This window comes from Arctopsyche grandis, chromosome 1 (assembly GCF_051622035.1).
Source record: "Arctopsyche grandis isolate Sample6627 chromosome 1, ASM5162203v2, whole genome shotgun sequence".
Taxonomy (NCBI): domain Eukaryota; kingdom Metazoa; phylum Arthropoda; class Insecta; order Trichoptera; family Hydropsychidae; genus Arctopsyche; species Arctopsyche grandis.
The window spans coordinates 14,720,802-14,741,772 of NC_135355.1; the positions used below are offsets into that span (position 1 = coordinate 14,720,802).

At 31.1% G+C, this 20,971-nt stretch overlaps 1 protein-coding gene across 1 annotated transcript; it reads right to left on the reverse strand.

Moving 5' to 3' along the window:
* Nucleotides 1-292: 292 nt before the first annotated feature.
* On the reverse strand, nt 293-20,721 carry Gp150 (leucine-rich repeat domain-containing glycoprotein 150). The gene is made up of 2 exons (XM_077433170.1): nt 20,554-20,721; nt 293-3,898 (listed from the first exon to the last, which is right to left on the reverse strand). The coding sequence occupies exon 2, from the start codon at nt 3,877-3,879 to the stop codon at nt 1,357-1,359; it is 2,523 nt and encodes an 840-aa protein (XP_077289296.1). The 5' UTR covers nt 3,880-3,898; nt 20,554-20,721; the 3' UTR covers nt 293-1,356.
* Nucleotides 20,722-20,971: the final 250 nt, after the last annotated feature.

The window sequence follows — 20,971 nt, forward strand, 5'->3', positions numbered from 1 at the left end:
TTTTTTTGAATTTTTTCATTTTTCGGTTTGATTTTGATCAATTACCAAGTGGCAATGTCCAACTTTGGTTTTTTTCTTTCTTTCAGTTATCATTTTTTTACTAATTGAATCTTTTTGGTATATTTGATGTTCTGATCCTTTTTAGTCTGGAGCCATCTAACTGCTTGCCTAGTAGGTCGATCGCCAGCCTATTCGGGTTTTTAATTAGCCTTTCCATGTACTGAGAGGTTCTTTTGGCAACTTCTGCCTTGACAGTTTTTTTTTAGGTCCTTTTTAATAAATAAAATTAAAAGAATATTTAAGAAAAAAATTTATTGTCTACTCAACTACAAAAATATATTTTCATCTTTCAATTAACATTTCATTAAGTATACAACATTTCATTAATTAATTAAAACAAAAGGAATGAATCGTGGTTGAAAAAAATTGTGAATGATTATTAAAAAATATTATTAATATTTTAAATACTATTAATTATCACAATTTATATAATGGCATTATGTAAATATTTAATTCGCATTTGCATTATAAGATATTACAAAAATTATGTTAAGTACATATAAATATATGTCACAATGAAAATATATTGCCAGTGGTTACATTTTCCCTGTCATTTAAATGGAATCCTATCTGATTATATTTTCTCTTTTACATGTACACATGTATTTGTATCTACATGTATAACAAAATATAATATATCCAGACGTATGTACATACATATGTATATCCAGGGCTTTTTTTAAAAAAAAAAGGTTGCAGGACTCACTTATTGTCTTTGTCTTAAGTTTTTTATTAGAAAAGATTATATTCAAATTATATTATATATCATAACATATAGAATATTCGTTTGAAACATAAAAATGCCGAGAAAAACGGTGCTGGAACGCCGTTCTACCGCGTTACATGGGGAAAAAACCCCGGGGTATATCTATGTACGTGTACCAGATCATCCAATTACACTGAACACTTATATTAATGACACTCAGTTTCAATAATACTGGGCAGCAAAATAGTAAATTCACTCTTTGATATACATACATATGTTCACTGACTAATTTAATAAAATTACATTTGTAGTAGAGAAAATATGACTGACAAATACAGATGCTATGTAACATAAACACCAAAATTCACTAATATAATAAAACCTAATGCAAATGTACATGTTGAATAGTATTATGTTTTTGATCAAAATTTTACTCATTTTATATTACTAATATTTTATTATCAAATACTACAAACAAAACTTAGATTTTGAATATATAATGTGGACAATTCCTATGACTAGTGATTACGTTTTAAATTATTACCAATTGTAAAATATTTTTTTTATGATAAAAAAAGGTTTCGTAAAAATTACACAACTTCAGGGTTTACTTTTTGATAAAATGGATTTGTTTCGAGGGAAGCGCTCGTAAAATTATCAATTATCATGTGTTTTTTAATAATTGGGGTTCTCGGTCCAGTTAAATCTTCTGATAAGGGTTGATACACAAGACCACAGTCTTTCTTAAATCTACCTTGACTACTACCAGATACTGTTACGATTGAAGATAGATTATTTGAATATCTTCTACGAACAACTCGAATAATCAACAAGAAAGCAAGTAGCAAAACAAACAATAGTATAATGTAGACAATAAACAACGTTTGACGGGCAAAGAATGTGTCTGAGGATAAATTCCTCGAATACAAATCTTCACGGGTGTATTCGTCTATTTTCACTTCATAAATTTTACCATCTAAGTCATCTTCTAAATCTTTATCAAAAGTATGAACATCGTGTATTAATTTAGTTACATCCACATCACCAAAAATATCATCTTTCTGTAAATCATCTAAATCATCTAACTTATTAACATTCAAGTCATTTAGAAGAGAATTTTGATTTATTTTGTTTTTGACATTTGCATCACTTGAATGACCCAAATTAGCATATGTTTCGTTATGTTTAAAAACTTCGTTCGATTCGTCGTAATAATAATCTTCTTTGTCTTCATCGATAATATAATCCCCATTTTCATCTTTATGTGTTGTTTCGTCAATTTTCTTAAGAATATTTTCCTCTTTTGGATCAATTGTTACTTCCTTTTCAGGAAGAGCTGTCGACGTTGATGGCATAAATCCACAAACTTGTTTAGCTAAAAATTCCCATTGGTAACGAGCATCGGGTTGTGAACCTTCTATTTTCATATTAGAAATCTTGACATCTTTAGCAGCTGGTGAAATGTTTTTTTCTCCCAACCAAATCACCAATTTTTCAAAATCTGGAGTACACTGTAAGAGATTTTGGGTAATGTCAAGTGTGTGCAATTTATTAATCATTTGTAAATCTTTCGGATATACTACTTGAAGTTGATTGCCAGATATATTCAAATGGTGTAATTTATGTAAAACATGCTCGGGATGATTATCACCATTCTCCCAAAGTTGAAACAGTTGACACGCACTAAGATCCAACCATGTGAGTACCTGATTATTTATGAATACTTCTGTTGAAAGAGTTACAATTGGATTGCCAGCTAAATTTAATTTAGTAAGATCTTTGTTTTGGGCAAAAGTGGTTTTATCCAAATTTTCTATGTTGTTGTAAGAAAGATCAAGTTCTATAAGACGCATCGCTTTATTCAATGAGGATCCTAATGAATAAATTTTATTTCTAGCTAAATTCAACTGGGTTAAAGCAGGCATAGATTTGAATGTATTATCAGGAATACTTTCTAGACTACAGCCAGATGCATCAAACAAATATATGTTAAAATACTGATCTCCTTCACTCAAAAACCCATTCGATGGAAGGTTTTTCAACAATATATTGTTTGATATTTTAAGCACGTCCAATTGAACATTATTTCTTATCATTTCTTCTGATACACTATATAAATTATTATTTGATAAATCCAAAAAGTTCATTTCTTTTAATGAGCTAAAAGCTAGATTATAAATTTTTTCAATTCCATTACCACTCAGGTTCAAATTAGAAATAAAATTCATCCCCAAAAACATTTCTGGTCCGATTGTTTTAATGCTAGCTTGATTTAGATTTAGAGTTAGTAATTCTGAAAATGTCATTCCACGAATGGTATTGATAGGATTTCTACCAATATTAAGTGAAGTCATTTCTGAGTTATTAGCGAACAAGTCGAATGGTACACCTTTCAAAAAATTATCCGACAAATCTACTTCTTCTAAATCTTTCAAATATGAAAACAACTTTGAATCGATGTTCTTTAGCTTATTGCCAGACAGGTTAATATACATCAAATTTTTCAATTTCAAAAATGCCTTGCTGGGTACGCTTGTCAAATTACAGTGAGATACATCCAACTCTTGTATAGAACTAGAATTAAGAAAAGCTTGCGAGTCCTTCATTTGAGAAAGTTCCAAAGGATTATTTGACAGAGATAACAAATACATGTCTTTATTCGATGCAAAAGTATTTTCATGTAACTTTTGTATTCGATTTCCAGTCAAATTTACAGAATAGAGGTCATTCAATCCATCAAAAGCAGTAGAACTAATTTCAGTTACAATACTATTGACAATTTTTATATTGATAACTTGATCTAGACCAAGCTTGTTGAATATCCGATCACTCAATACAATCGGATGTTTTTTGTTGACATTTTCAACTATCAAATCTGTTATATCTTCCCCGAATTTTTGAGTTCCAACTTCTAAGCGATTGCATTTTGCAACAGTGGATGATGTAGATGAGATGCATATGCAGTCTCGGGGGCACGGCTTGTCATCACCTTTATTTTCAAAATTATCGTCGTTATAATCTTCATACTGATATGTGTCTGTTTCTAGCACCCCACATCGTACTATTCCAATGACTGCCAGGATTAAAAACACCTCCTGCAAAAGCAGCCTCATTTTTCAGTATCAAATGTTTCTGAAAAAGAAATATAAACAAATGTCAGTAATCAATATCTTAGTTATTTTATATTGAGTATAAATATTTTATATACTCGTATAATCGTAGTAACAGTTTTATAGACTTAATATAACTAGCTTATCGCATTTTAACTGAATAAATAACTATTTAGATCAAATATAAATTAAACTTAAATATTGATGATTTTTTACACATTATATGCAGTGATGTGCCACTATGGGCTGTTAAAAAAAATTAGTTTGTAGAGCTGGTTCCTAAATTCTGGAGCAGAATAATTCATTATTTGTTGCAGTTAGTGCTCAGTAAGTGTATTTATTTGTGACAATTATTTGAAGATACTACTATAATACAAGTTTTTTTTTATAATGTATTCATAAAAATCACCACAACAACAATGAAGCGAAAAACACAATGTTTCGTGTCTACGTTTTTCTTGAAGCATAATAGTCTTTACTTTATTACTGTGAATTTCCAAACCATCCAAATAATTTATTTTAATAATTGACGAAAATAAAGTATCAAAATTTTACTCCATAATATTATTGTTATTGAATTCGGAAATGAAAATGAATGGTAAAATCCAACAATAATTTGGATACTGTTTTTTCATATGCAATCAAAATGGAAAACACAAAAGCAAATCAATAAAAACATTTTCAATTAAAATGTTTCAGTAGTTGATTGGCATTTTTCTTTGCATATTTCAGATGACACATTTCACACATACAAAAAATACTAAAAAAAATAGTGTGTGATGCAATTGTTTGCTTAGTCATTCATTTTTCAAGGTTTGAGAGTTAATTTTTGTCGAATAACTAATTTTCATCGTGTACATAGAGCAGTAGTTCTTAACCGGTGCACCGCGATCTTGTTGCAAGTGACAAGCAATAAAAACAGAAAAATCAGAAAAATAATGAAAGTAGGATTTGTTAGTTTCATAAATGAAACCAAAATAATGAATCAATATCTATGCTGCAAAAAACTTAATGAGCGTACGACCGGACAATATTTTTTTGATTCTATTTCTTCAAATTTTTAACAATTTAAAATGTCATGGGAGTTATGTGTAGGAATTTATACGGATGGTGGTAGGCTCATTTAAAGGATTTGTTACCATTGAAAAGACAAGAAACTCTTATATTATAACTAGACTGTGGATAGAGACCGTGCTTTTTCCAGGAATCGGGGCGGTTTGGCTCTATTTACAAAGGTAGAGTAAAAAAAAAGGTTGGGCGAACCTTTTACAACAATTGAACAATAGCATTTACAACAATTGAACAATAAACGGCGCTCTGTGGATTCGGCCACTAATTACTAGTTACCGGACCCAGAAGGTGCCGCGTATTGTTCAAAGGTTGTAAATGCATTGTTAAAGGTTTGCCGAACCTTTTTTACAAAGGATTTACAACAATGGAACAATGGATAGCACTGTGACTATCCTACCTCTACTAATTACACTGAGCAACAAAAAAAATTACCAGAGCGGAGACAACCAATCTTTACTACTTTTGACCCACTGAATTCGAATATGATAATGATTTTTGTTGGTTGGTGATCGTTTACGAGATATGAGCGTTTAAAAATATGCATGATTTTTACAGTTTTTTGTCTTTTACGGTCTTTAACTCAAAATCTAGTATTGCTGTGCTCAAAGTGAGTATTGGAATCAATAGTCAGATGTTTTTCCCATTGATTGTGATATTTCATTGCTTTAAAATACTTATAATTAATTGTCTAGCGAATTTTAAAAGTCAAAAATATATTTTTTTACGGATTTTTTTTCCGTGCTATTTTTCATTTATTTGGCATATTTTTTATTTCACCACGTTTATAAGGATTGGTTTTCTATCTCAATATTTCTGTCATTAGGTCATTAGACATTAGTAGAGGTAGGACCGGAAGCGTGCCGTTCATTGTTAATTGTTCACTGTGTTTTGTTCAATTTTATGAAGAACTTTTTTTTGCACTCTAGCTTTGTAAATAGACCCAAAAGGCCATGATTCCTAGAAAAAGCACGCTTCCTATCCGCCCTTTAGACATTAGGTCAATACAATTAATTTAGAAATAATATAAATAACATCATTCAACAAAATACATAGAATAGCCACAAGTGCTCACATATTCACATGAAATGTCCACCAAAAAGAAAAAGTGGTTGCAATACTACAGGAAGCCACTATACAACACCAGTTGTAAACTAGATTTTATTATTGTATATGTGCATATATGTACATATGTATGTTAGACTTTGAATACCTGGATTACAATCTGCAAATCATATTAGATTGAAATCGTACTACGTGTGATTTTAAGATAGAATTATCTATATTAATTTTATCGACCTTTCGTTATGTTGACATTCATTGTGAGTATTTTTCATATCATAAAATGTGACAAATTTGATTCATTCATGTTGTGGTGCGTACGAACTAAACCAACGAACGGTCTCTGGGCCAACTTTTTAATCCAGTAGCGTACAAAATATCGAAATAAAAATTAAATTTAAAAATTGAAATTAAATATCAAAATTAAAACTATTATTATTATATTAAAATTAAATTCAAATATCAAAATAAAATCATTATATTAAAATTAAAATTAAATATTGAAAGTTAAAACAGAACATGCACAATTTAAATAAATTTTCGAGATTGACCTAAAATTAGATCATCAACAATCACATACAGGTAATCCTCGACTTACGAAGATACGCACTAAGATCGAAAAAAAATCAAAGAATTATTATTTTTACTTCGCCGTAAAGCACAGTTACTGAGAATATATCATGTATTAGTATGGGTGATCCAACGATTGTCGCCAATCCATTGCGTTGTCGGAACATCAATCGAAATTTTTTTAGTTTATTTTAGTCTGTATATACAATTGTTTCTTTCTTCGAAATAAATCAAGGAATTAAATCATTTCAGAGGTAAAATTTATCGGATAATGTGATTATTAATTTTATTTCGACGAAAGAAAAAAAAACCCTTTGACAAATCACCGACAACCGACACCGCGGTTTTTTGTCAAATGTTTTTTTTATCGATCATCGATGGCCGAAATACAGTAACATATCGTGACGACTTAATAATAACAAGATTTTTTTTCGCTCGTCAGCAGAGAAATTATAATATTTCTCTGGTTTTAAATGCGTATCGTCGTAATTCAAAACATTGTTGTAATTCAAAACATCAACGATGATCTAATTTTAGCTCAATCTCGCTCTTTAGCTTAATTTTGATATTTAATTTCAATTTTTTAATTTAATTTTTATTTCAATATTTTGTACGCTACTGGTTATATCCTGCTGGTTAAAAAAGTTGGCCCAAAATCGTCGTCGGTTTAGTCCGTACGCAGCATTGCACAGAGAAATAGCATTATATTTTGCAATGGTTCGATATGAAGAACCTGCTACTTATAAATATTATCGGCTATCAAATGAGTTTTTCTATACACAAAGCACACAGCCTTGGGCCACCTTTATTTTGCATTTTCGGTTATGCAAAATGTTTTAATGTGTACGCTGAAATTAAAATTAAAAACTCAAACGAGGAAATTGAACAGAAACAAGTGTCCGCTTACACTTTTTGAAAAATTACCAATAAAAGAAAACATTAATTTAAATTTTATTTATATATAAAATTTTACACATGTCACTCAGCATTATTTATTAAGGCCTTATTTCTAAATCTTCAATTATTTTTCGAAAAAATTATGAGATATTTTTAGAATAGAAAAATTATTGATTAACAAGTTGAACCTAAATAATAAATAAAAAATAATGTAAAAAAATCACATATCACTAAATGAAAAGGTATATTTCCTCAAATATAATGTCAGAAAAGTAAACTATCAATGACTGTATATACATATGTTTGCACATATAGGTATACAATAAAATAAAATAAAAGTAAGCCAATACTGATTTCCAGAGACTCGGCTGATTGCTGACAAATCCAACTTTAGAATGTCAAAATGTTAGGTTTGTGTTAAAATGTACATACATATACATATTTTCTATACGTATGCACTAATTTAATGACATACATACATACATATACATATGTACGTTGATGAGTTTTCGCAACTATTTATCGAAAATTAGCGACTAAATAATAACAAAAACACGTTTGACAGTAAACAGTATAAGCAATTTTGCGTATGTCAGTTGATTTTGAATCATAAAACACACACTATTTGAATGATAATAGTCAGTTGTGCATATGTACATTTACATAAACTGATACTTCCTGTCAATTTATTGCATATCAAAATTTGTCAGTATAAGTATTATGTGAATGTAAATCGAAGTCAAGGAAACTAAAGTGCCCGCAAATTTTAAAGAGAATTTTTCTACCCAGGTAGAAACTGTTCGCTAAACAAAACGCTCACGGACCTAACGCTCAACGACACAGCACGTATGAAATAACAGATAAAACTTTTACGGACATTATACTCACAGATAAAACGCTCACGCTCATGCATTCTTCCGTATAAAAACGTAATATTTTTTACAACAAAATTAATCCGGAATTCAAAAAAATGTGTCATAACGAATTGACACATTATCCTATTTCAGATTAATTAAAGAAAAATATATTAGATAAACCAGTTTAATCTCAATTTATTCACAAAATACCAACTTAATTATAGGATTTTTTTGTGTCTTCGTATTTATAAGGATTTTTGTACAGTTACAATTATATTTTAATTGGTATTAATTATAAATGCTTTTATATATAAAATAATCAACGGGATTATAAAATATCACCTTGAATTTGCCTCAATTATCTGGTCACCTTTTTATTTATCCCATATTAATTGTATTGAGAAAGTTCAACTTAAATTTATTAAATCCTTACGCTACCTTTTTCCTACCTATACCCATTCTACTGTTTCCGACATTTTAAAAATCCTTTCTTTTAACAATCTTTCTGTCAGGCGACGACATACTGATGCTATATTCTTCTTTAAGCTCATAAATGGTTTCCTTGACTGTTCTGATTTACTGAATAAGGTAAATTTCAGAATCCCAGTTCGGTACTCTAGACGCGTTGCACTCTTTTCACTTGATCCTTTCAATACTAATTCCCAAAAATATTCTTATCTGCAGCGCGTTTATCGTATGTTTAACGGAGAGCTGAATGAGGTTGATCTATTTGGTATTTCCCTACATCAATTCAGGTCTAACATCAAGAGAATCTTGACCGATTGATTCATTTCTTCTCCTATTCTATTTTTCCAATATTTCCAATATTTTTATACTTTAGTTTAGTTATGTAATGTGCTATTTAATCATATTATAGCTTTCATTATTTTCCTTTTCATTTGTTTATTTTGTATTTACCTTTTCATTTGTTTTATATTTGTAAATTTCAATTTCTTCTTATATTCTATTTTATAACCTTTTCCCAATATTTTAATACTATAGTTTAATTATGCATATTTTGTCATGCCTTTATTCTTTACTTTTTAATTTGTTTTCCTTATATTTATCTTTTTAATTTTTGTAAAAATCTGTTATTGGACTCGGATGTTACATATATTATTTATTTACTATTTGTTTTTTTTATACATATCTATGTACATTCTGTCTGTTGATTTTTCAATAAATAAAATAAAAATAAAATAAAAAAATATTATTTGTATAGCTAATAAATGTTTAATTCATCATAAAATTATTATTCGTAAAGATTTTCCAATATATTAGGGGGTTTTATCAATATATTTCCCAATATTTTATTAACATAAAAATTAAAAATAAATAATATTTGCTTAAATATTCGATATTGAGTTGTGTATTATCAAAGTGCTTGAATTATTTGCGAAAATAAAAATTAATAATGTTTTAGTTATAGTCTTAAGTATACATATTATCATATATATAAATACGGTAATTTGTGTGTGTGTGTCCTAACGCTAGCCGAACATAATGAATGAATCGATGAAAAGTCTAAACTTTGTATAAATTCATTCGTCGAGACTTTGCGGCGGTATCGAACCCGTGATCTCAAAATATCTCCTTATAGGTATAACTGAGTTCAACGGTCTCAACCACGACGCCACGACGAACATTAATTTGATTTTGCGTTCTCGCCATATAAAAATACGTAATTATAATAATTTTATATAGCGAGGTTTTGAACCATTTTTTTTGTTTTCATGTTAAGCAATTAAATATATATATATTTTAATTTAAATGAATTTATATTTTAAACGATATTTGAAAAATAAAATTAATTCCATAAAGCGGAATCGAACTAGGGCCGACCTTTCTATTACTCCACTATATAGACCAGGTCTGGGCAAACCGCGGCCCGCGGGCCGCATACGGCTCGCGAGCAAAATTCAAAAAAGTGTACTTTTTTCTGATCTAAAAAAAAAAAATGACGATTTGTTACATGTTTTATCGTTTCTGACATAAGATACAATTCGAATTTGGGCCAAACTAGAACTTTAATGAGCAATTATCATCAATATTAGAATCGATCACATTGGTACTCGAGAGCGAACCAATGTGATCGAGACTACGAAAGTAATGATCGAAAAGATACCGCACAGTTATTAATTTTCATAGGCGGATGTAACTCTAAATTTTAAATTATTGAAGAGCTTTTGTTATTGGAATCACTTAAAGATCAAACAGGAGCTGATATTTTTAAAAAAATTGTTAGTTGCTTAAAAAAATATAATTTACAATGGAACAAATTGGTAAGCATAACAACTGACGGAGCACCAAGTTTGACCATTAAAGAAAATCCAGGATAAAATTTGCGAAAATTGTCCTGATTACAATTTAATTATAATTCATTGTATTATATATCAACAAGTATTGTACAAAAATGTGTTAATAGTTGAACACGTGACATCTTATATTATTAAATTAAATACGATCGAGTGGCTTGAAACACAGACAATTCATTGCTTTTCTTCAAGATATTGAATCTGAGTTCACAGATATTATTTATCATAATCATATTCGATGGCTTAGCCTAGGAAAAATACTAATCGTTCTATTTTTAAAAATGAAAAATACTATCGACTTTCTCGAATTAACTGATAATGACTGGCTGTGTGATTTTGCATTTACTTTGGACACATTTAAATACTCTAAATACAGTATTCCAAGGGGAAAATTTATATGTCCATGATATGGTGAAAAGTTTGAATGCATTTAAATTAAAACTACGTCAGTTTATTTACCATTTATTTATTAAACGGGTAGACTACTTTTAATTGCTGAAGATACCAGAAAATAAATTTGTAGAATATGGTGAAATTATCAACGATTTAAGTGGTGAGTTTCCATGAAGATTTAGCGACTTCCGAAAAATTGAGATATATATATATATATATATATATATATATATATATATATATATATATATATATTTATGTTTAAAGGCTATCATTGATTCGATCTAAGTCAGGAATTGATAAACTTTTTCGGAAAGGGATTTTTGAAGCAAAAATAGATATTCAACAATTAATTTATAAAAACATTCACCAAAATTTTCATTAATAATACATATATGTTTTGTATATCGAATACACATTATAGTATATATGTACATATATAAATATTTTATGGTTCCAAGAATTTGCCGCAAGCGAAAATTTCACCAGAAATATTTACGTGTTTGGAGAAAATGCAATATTACTTTTCAACATTATAGCAGTAGTATAATTAGTCTTGATATAAATTCTGTATAATCATAAATTTTCAAAATTATTTGGGCGCTTCGCGTTTTCAATCTCTAAAGTTTAGAGTCTAAACGAAGCATTCTAAATCCATTTTTAAGTCGTTTGGACTAACAAATACATACACAGCTTTTTTATGAGGTGAATCTAGATTGTGTTTGAGTTTGCTTACTTTATCTTTCGAGCGTTATCTTATTTGACAAGAACGTTATAACTTTATTCCGTTCAATGAATATTCTTCTTTCAGTAAAAAAATAAATGTATGTACACACATGTGTACATACGTACAAAAATACATACAATATAAACTATAGGACGAAGTGAAACTAATAAACCTTGTAAAAAACACATATGAACATACGAACACAGACACACACAGCATTACGCAAATATGTATTTACATATGTTCATAATAATAATACAGCTTCATCTCTCGATAAATGAGAATTCTCGATTGTACTTCTCAATTTTCTCGATAAATTTTGATGAATGATAAATTGTACATATGTATGTATGTAATAACTGCTGTCAAAATCCGTCTCGTGAAGAGTCTCGTTTTTTCTGTCTGCCTTTATAGTGTCGAGACGTGGACCATGAAGGCGGCGGATAGACGGAGAATCGATGCCTTCGAGATGTGGTCCTGGAGACGGCTACTGCGCGTGCCTTGGACCGACAAACGCGCGAATGTGTCTATTCTTGAAGAATTAAAAATCAAGGATAGACTGTCAACAATATGCCTGAAACGTATATTGCAGTTCTTCGGCCACATTGCAAGAAGAGGTGTGGAGAGCCTGGAGCGGTTGGTTGTGGTTGGTAGCGTCGAAGGCAGAAGAGCCAGAGGCAGATCCCCCGCACGCTGGACTGACCAAGTATCTGCAGCGACGGGCGCTTCCACGGTAGCAAGTCTTCGCCTGGCCGAATTTAGAACTGAATAGAGGCAGCTGGTTGACCGGACATCATAGTCACGATCCTCAGTGATGAGGGAACCGACAGCAATATATGTATGTAATAATATTACAATATATGTACATATATGTATAATATGTGGTATTGCAGATAGCTTTAAACAGTGGCGGACTGTGCAGACAAGAGACATTGCCTAATGGCAAGTGGACTCCGCGATCTGTTAGAAAATATGGGCTCTCAGTAAAATTAAATAACTTTTTAACTATTCCATTCTACGTGTGTAAAAATGTACAGGATATTGAACTTTGGGTATTTCAACAAAACAAATTTCTTGCAATTTACACAAAGAACTGAACCTGAGCGTGCTTTTACAGCCCAAGGATTGGTTAATTTTTTTATAAGGGTCGAAATGTAAGTTTTCAACATTTGTGTGGGCCGTTTTACACGGGCCCGTTTCCAACCTCAAGATTATGTATATATCCTATCAAAATTGTTTTAAGCAATTGCTTAAAAAAAATTAGATAGGACGATTCATCATCAAACAGCAATTTAAATTTACTTCACACCTCCAAAATAACATTTGATTATTTTACCATTGATTTTTAGCGTGATGGAAAGAAGAAAATTTTTTTATATGCGGAGGAAGACAATTTTTTTAACCCTGGGCCCCCTTTGACTCCGGGCAAGCACTGATTTCAGTCCCAGTCCGCCACTGGCTTTAAATATGTTGGATTGTTGACCGGCAACTTGCCATATTACATTTTGATTGGCATTAGTTAAGAATTCGCTATAAAGTTCGATAGTGAAATATTAAGCAGCAACTCGCCACAATTACATTTTCATTTTTAATAGTTAAAGAAACTCGTACATATGACTTTTTCAAACTCTGAATCGGTTCCTTGGTGTCTATACGTACATACATACATATGTACATACCAGTGGCGTAACTACCGCGCCCGTAGACCCCGTAATTCGGGGGGGCGCCGCAAAGCGGCGTGCCTTTTTTGCAGATTTTTTAATTTGTTCTTTAATTTATTTTCAATAATTTTTTTAAAAACCTGTGCTATTTTTTAACCTATTTGCATCTCGTTTTATTGTATTTACATATAGCTGACAATTCTCTCTTATTCTTGTATATATTTTTGTTAAAATAACGTGTTAAAACAATAAAATAAAATTATATGAGGCGTAAAAACGTAAAAATTTATAAATTTATAAATTTTTAGCTGTCAACATTAACAGGTGGGAAGTTTTTAAGGAAAATTCATCATCAGTTACTTTAAACAGATTATGCACTGCTTGTTGGTCGTCCAGATTAGACTATTAATTCACTTCGATATATATGTAGGTACATATGTACAGATGTTTTAAAATTTCTTACAGAAATAATTTTAAAAAGTAAAAGAAATGATGAACAATCAAAAGAAAATTGACTAAAAAAGAAAATGGAATGTTTCGAATTTATTCTCCTACTCGTGAATAAATTCTTGCTAATAAATGCTTCTTGAAAAATTCTTCGGTTTCTCAACTTTGTTTCAAAGTTCCTTCAATCAAAAAACACTGATGATATCAGTGCTCAGTCTATGATTAGACTGAGCACTGATGCACATTGAGATATCAGTAATTTTAGAAATAAATTTGAAGGATTCGTAACAATTTCAAGAATATTAGGGTTGAAGCCAAAATTGAATCTAAAAGCATTTCGATGAACTTAGTCATCAGTCATGATATACGATTCCAGGATCCATTAAAAGAAATTTTGAACAATTTTTAATGCGGCACTAAACGTAACCTAAGTGCAAATGAAGGTTCGTATCACGTTATTTAAACATTGTTTCAAAGTTCGCTTTCCTGCAAAACAATTATCAGATGACGATTTACATATATGTACATACATATGTATATCATGAAGCTATGTCTCTAGCCAACTAATATGTCAATGATTTTGACAAATCATTGCCTGATCAGATACTTGATTTCCGTTCGTGCTTAAAAGAAAATAAACCTTTATAAATAAATAAAAATAAAGAAGATCAACGTATTCATAATTTGGCAAAGCTCTTCATTTGTAATTTTTATAATTTAAATTCGTCATTTAAATCATCTTTTCCTCACGCTTCCGGTAACTGTAGCCACTTCGGAGCGCTCGTTCACAAGTTGAAACTTATTAAAAATTACTTAAGGTCAACTATGTCACAACATCGTATTAAAATATTAGCAATGATTAGTATTAAATTTTAACAAAATAGTCGTGTTTGCCAATGAGTCCAGAAAAAAGTTTTTCTACGTAAAAAAGGTATGAATTATTAATTTGGAAAGTTATTTTGCTGTAAGGAAATAATATGAATATATGGGGGGATATGAATATACTACAAATACAAAACATCCCTGTAAGGCCCAAATGGAAGAGAGTTAATCAAAATTTCACTCATAAATCACAATCAATCATGAAAACAATGATGAGCGCAGACTACCAGATAAATGGGTTAGAGTAATTTCCGACAATTTACGCTCACTAAGGTGGAAAATATCACATTCAGTCTCGGCAGCAACGATTTCATTAAGAAGTCGGATAGCTCTAGGAATAGGAGCCATTCGAAAAAGGACTGTGCGGGCAGGAGGTACAGCCAGCAAATGATGATGTCTACCACGCACATAGTGATTAGGGACATAAAGTCCCAACTGCTCCAGCAACAACGGGCATGACGTATTACCACGTAAGAGCAGGAGAACGAAACGAATTAATGAGAAGTTTCTCCGAAGTTCAAGGGAATTATACCCAAGCATGCCCAAAAGGAAAGGAGTGGGGTAGAGATATGGGTAATACCCATATTCTTTCCTATATAGGAAACGAAGAAATGCGTTTGTACTATTTGATTGCAAAATTTGTTTATCTGGCAGTCACATCTTTGCTTAGGTAATAAAATAAGCCATTCAGATAAGAAGAAGGTTTTATGTCGGATTTTTGAAATGTTCATACTTTCTTGTTAGGTCGAAAGTATTCGATTGGCAAAAAATGATTTTCTATTACTCTCTCGGGCTTTATCTTCCCCTTGGTAATCTAAGACCCCGCTCCGACAAGAAGAAATCACTCTACGTGGGAATCGGCAAAATACAAAATTATTTAGGGCTAATTTCGTTTTTAAAAGATTTTTTCAATAATTCAAAAAGGTTTATTATTTTTGTATTGTTCGTGTAAAGAAGTAACAGCTGTTGCTACTTTAGCATTAAAAGAGATTTACTTTAGCATTAAGCTAGAGTATAATGCGATTGTGTGGAATCCGCATGAAGCAAATTACTCTCTGATGATTGAGAAAGTGCAGTACAAACCTTCCAAGAAGTATGTATATTTTCAAACTTTAGGCACAAACTCGCCATTTCTTATGTAGCGGCATAAAAAAGGTTGTAAAGCTTTTAAAAATAAATGTTTTAAAATAAAATAATGCACTTTTAAAATGAGGATTCTCGATTCTCGATTTGGCATTTTTCTCGATAAGAAACACTAGACTACATATGTATTTGCCGCCCTTAGACGCCACCCAGAGGTAACGAACCAAAATTCTTATTCTCATTTAAAAGTAATTGGGATGCACTCGCTTAGATCAGTCGAGAATTGGGAGGTTTATTTTTTAATGGCTAATTATTTATGATAGAAAATAATCAGAATATAATTTTACATTACTTATTTTTGATAATTCTTTCTTCTTCAGTTTACCGTCGTTTCTGTTATTTCGATATGTACATATGTATGTACATAAACCTAGCATGAAAATTTCTGTCATGAAACGAGCAGTTAAAATGTGCTTTGTAAATTAAGGTAAAACGTGTAGCAATTTATGATGCACGAAGAAAGAGAAACGCAATGGCCGAGTTATTTGTGTATTTAATATTTTTCTATCCCAAGATTTTTTCTCGAAATCTTTCAACAACTGAGAAATCGACAGGGAATTAATTCTATCAGGGGCGGCCGTGGAGTTCGGCCGCCTGTGTGCAAACTTAAATCGGCCACTCTTTCATTTTATCAGCATTTGTATAAATCACATTAATAAAAATAAAATTAAGTGCATGCGAGTAGTGCAAAAATCTTACTTTTAATCACAATAAAAATTCACCAGAAAAACAGCAAAACAAAACGTTTAATTCTGAACAGGACCAAATGACAAGAGAGACTGAACGTTTTCAAGGTCATTCGTGAATATAGTGTTTTTACCCCCAATGCCATATCTAGGACATTGTTCTTTCGATGAAAATCGCAAAGATAATAGAAAATAAAAGAACTAGAAAGACCATAAAATAATTATAGTTCGGGTGTGTTACAAGTTGTAACTTGCAACAACAATCCACAAATATACAACAAGACAACTTAAATGCATTTTAAAACGTACCATGTCTTGTTTCGTATTTTTTAATAAATATAATTTTTTCGACTTCTTTCGGCTGCCTGTGTGCGTTGCACACATTTATACATATGTATGGTAGGCGCGGCCCTGTAATGTACATATGTATATTTGGATCCAGTCTCTCTGGTGTGTATTTGGGTCCAGTCTCTCTGGATCCAAATACACATCATAAGATTATAACTATGTACATAGGATTAGCTAGTAATGTGACGTTTTGATCGATAATAATGTGACGTTTTGATCGATAATAATGTCGAGTGGGTATTATCTCTAAATGTATCCAAAAATATAGTTCCTAAGCAAATAAAGAATATTCTTCAATATATAATTTTATCATTGCTAAACTTCCGCCACTTGAATGATAGTAGCTATTTACTGATAATGATCGTAAAGTGTTCATGAACGAACGAGATGTACACTTGGACTATATATGTATAATGTACATTAGAACTGTGGAATCGGAATCAAAGTTAAGAGTCGCGGTATTTTTACTCCACAAATATAATAAATGCCGGTTTTAGGGGGGGCGCTAATAAATGCGCTAAAGGCGCTTCAAAATTTTAAATTAGAGCGCCGAAAGCGCTCCAAAATTTTAAATCAGAGCGCTAAAGGCGCCTCTACGTTCCAAGTTCAAACATTTGTAATCGGCAAATTCTATTCATTGGGTGAAGGCGCATTCCCTTTTATATTATGCTTATCAAAAAAATGTCTAAAATCCTATTTTCAGCTTCAATATATCGCTGGAAGATTTTAACTGATCACGTGGAATTATATTCCTTAAAAAAAAAATTTGACACATGATGGGAAGCGAAAATAGTAAGTTTTAGCTGAAAATTTAGCAGTGCAATTACAAATAGAGTCGGTATTTAAACAATTAAAAAGTGAAACGGCAATTTGACGAAAATACACAAAAAAAGTTAATCATTTGTCCTGAGAAATAGTTAGAGGTCAAATTTTTAATCCTTTCTTAATCCTTAACATTTTTGTCAATGAAAGAAAGATTTGAGCAGTTGACCGAATATTCAAAGACGTGGAAATCGGGAAACGGAACTGAAACAGGAATTGGGATCCAGAATTGAAACAGAAATCCGGATCCGGAACTGAAAAAGAAATCTGAATCCGGAACATAATCATGAATCCGGATTCAGAACTGTAAAAGGAATCCGAATCCGAATTAAAAAAGTATCATATCGTAAACATTATGAAATATGTAACTAACGCTATTGATTAAGAAGACGAATAAACTACCTTTAAATTTTATGATTGGACTCTCAAATACGCATGTTATTTGAATTATTAAAAAAATAACAATATCGCTTTATTTTTTTTCTAATTAGTAGGAAGAATTCGAAAGTTCTTATAAAAGTTTATTTTTTATGATTAAATTTCGATGATGTCGCGTTATAATTTTACCCACAGACATTATGTCTCGTTATCTTTTCGTCGTAGACATTTTGTTGTAAGACGTTTTGTCGTGACACCTACTAATGTGGGTAAAATCGGGTCTGCAGCCAATCACGCAAGGAGCGGTTTCGCTCCCAGCGGCGACCGAGCCTAGCGGATCCGCCTCGTCTATAAACCCGACTTTTACCCTTATGTCTATACACTAGAGATTCCATTTATATGGCTTATAAATGAACCGGTAAAATGGTCTCCATATTAGAGCGATTTTTAGTGATACAATGTGTATGTATAGATACAAAAATCCGATTAATATTCACATATTACATTTGCATAAAATCAATCAATCTCTAAAACAATAACATCATTATATCCATTAAAACATGCTATATATAGAGGCAGGGCCATAAAGTGGGGGGAGGAGGGGCAGATGACCCCGGTCACTCGATTGAAGGGGGTGCCGAAACGTGGTTGGTAATATTGCATTCTATTTAAATCGTAAAATAATACGCTTAATTTTATTTTGGGAAATATTTTCTATGAAATTTTCGCATGTTCTCCTTTGAATTGATTTTATTATTTTGTATTTGAATTAATTTGCTGTTCGTATTAAATAGGAAAACAGTAATTTTAATATTTTACTTAATAGATGAATTCTAAAATTATGAAAAAAGAAGATAATAAGAAGGGGGGGCGGGGCGCAAGTGGCATGTTTACCCCCGGGCGCAAACTATCCTCGCTACGGCTCTGTCAGCGTTCGAGCGTGGGGGAAGGGGGGGGGGGGTAGATGACACCAGAAGTAAGATTGAGGGGGGTGCTAAAATGCGGTTGGTAATATCAGAGCTATTTTTATATGATTTTAAAATGTTGATTATTATCTGAAATTTTACAATTAAGGGTTATTTAAAATGCACCCTCACCGTCCCTATATACGAAAATGACAATATTTTCATTTTAACCCTTTGTGTCCCAGTGGTGCCGTGGAATGACCACAATTTCATTATTTTTCCCTAGTGTCTCAGTGATTCCATTTCGACACCACTTCGATTTTAGCGTTACCAGAGAAAAAAATAAAAAAGAGGTTGGGCCACAAAGTGTTAATGGAATCTCAATTTATTTTTTGCTCGTGTTGAATGCAAAAAAAAACGGTAATTTTGAAATTTTACTTAATGTAAGTAGTTGAAAATTGTGAATAACAAAACAGATAGTAGTAGCATATGTATTTGCTCCCCCGACGCAAGCTACTCTAGTTACGGTTCTGTATAGATAATACATATCAATGGGTTCAATGAAATATTATGAATTTAAATGGAATTTGAGTTTAATGGAATCTGTAAAATTTAAGAAATGTCGCTTCAGATCAAAAGGGTAATGTTGATAATAATAAATATATCTTGGGATAGGCATAAATCAAAATAAATACATATGTATATAAGTATAATATGTATATACGTTTAAATTTATATACACCATGATTCATGAGAATAGTTTAGTTTAGTAGTATAGTTTCTGAAAACTAAAACATTAGCCAACCAAGTAGCATTTTGCCAGACGATTTTTTGCACACACTGCATTCAAAGAACGCCAACGTTTCGAAAGATTCATCTTTAAGGTCAACAAAACCAGTCATGAATGATAATTTTTTCTTCCTCAACTACATATACGCAAGATTATCTAATTAGCATACGACCTCACGATGCACAAATACTTAGCATATTTTCCCCTATACCAGTCACGAGCGAATTCATAAATCCACTGCGAAACAATTTAGAACCAAATTCGACAACGAATAAAGAACTGTTATAAAATAAAGTTTTCAATATTATTATCAACATCAAAATATACGTGTTCATTATTTTATCGCATAATAACTTCGTCTCAAATAATAATAGATAAGAAAATTAAAATGTAATTTAAGAATCTACCGATAGGTTACTGAAATTTAATTCAACATCAGTGGATGCGTTAAAATCCCGTTATGTTGAAAAGAGTCGATGACCGCCTAATCACACGTAAAATTAAAAGAAAATAATAGTCTCAATATAAAAATGCTCATTTACAATTAAAATGAAAAATTCTGAACAAATTAAAATTGACATCGGTTTTGACAACCCTGCTGATGGCGCTTAAAAGTCGCCATGATGATGTCACGTTGTTGATCATGATCACATGCATTTCGATGATGTTCGCTATGGAAAAACCCGAACAAAGCAGACGCGCACATTTTTATTTGATTGTACTCACCAGAGAATCAGAGAAAATATCGATATCGTCAAAAACGGATAAGAAACAGCAGAAAAGTGTGGAAGAATCGACCAGACAGATATACAGAGACGAGAAATGTCGAGGGAATGAACGGCGACCCACCTGTGGCTGGAATGAGTAGGAGGGGTTATAACCGCTTCTCAAATTGTCGAGACACACTTCAAATATGGATATAACTTTAATGTAATAATCAAATTTAATAAAAATAAATAAAATATGTACATACTCATAGGAGTATCAAATCTTTCATATGAATAAATTCAAATAATTTATATGATTTATGTATGTAGTATAACTTCGTTTTTTTTTACACCTCAAAATAAAAAAAATTCGGATGTGACCTACCCACGACTTTATCTATGCATTTAAGTAGTATAAGAAATTAAAAAAAAATAAT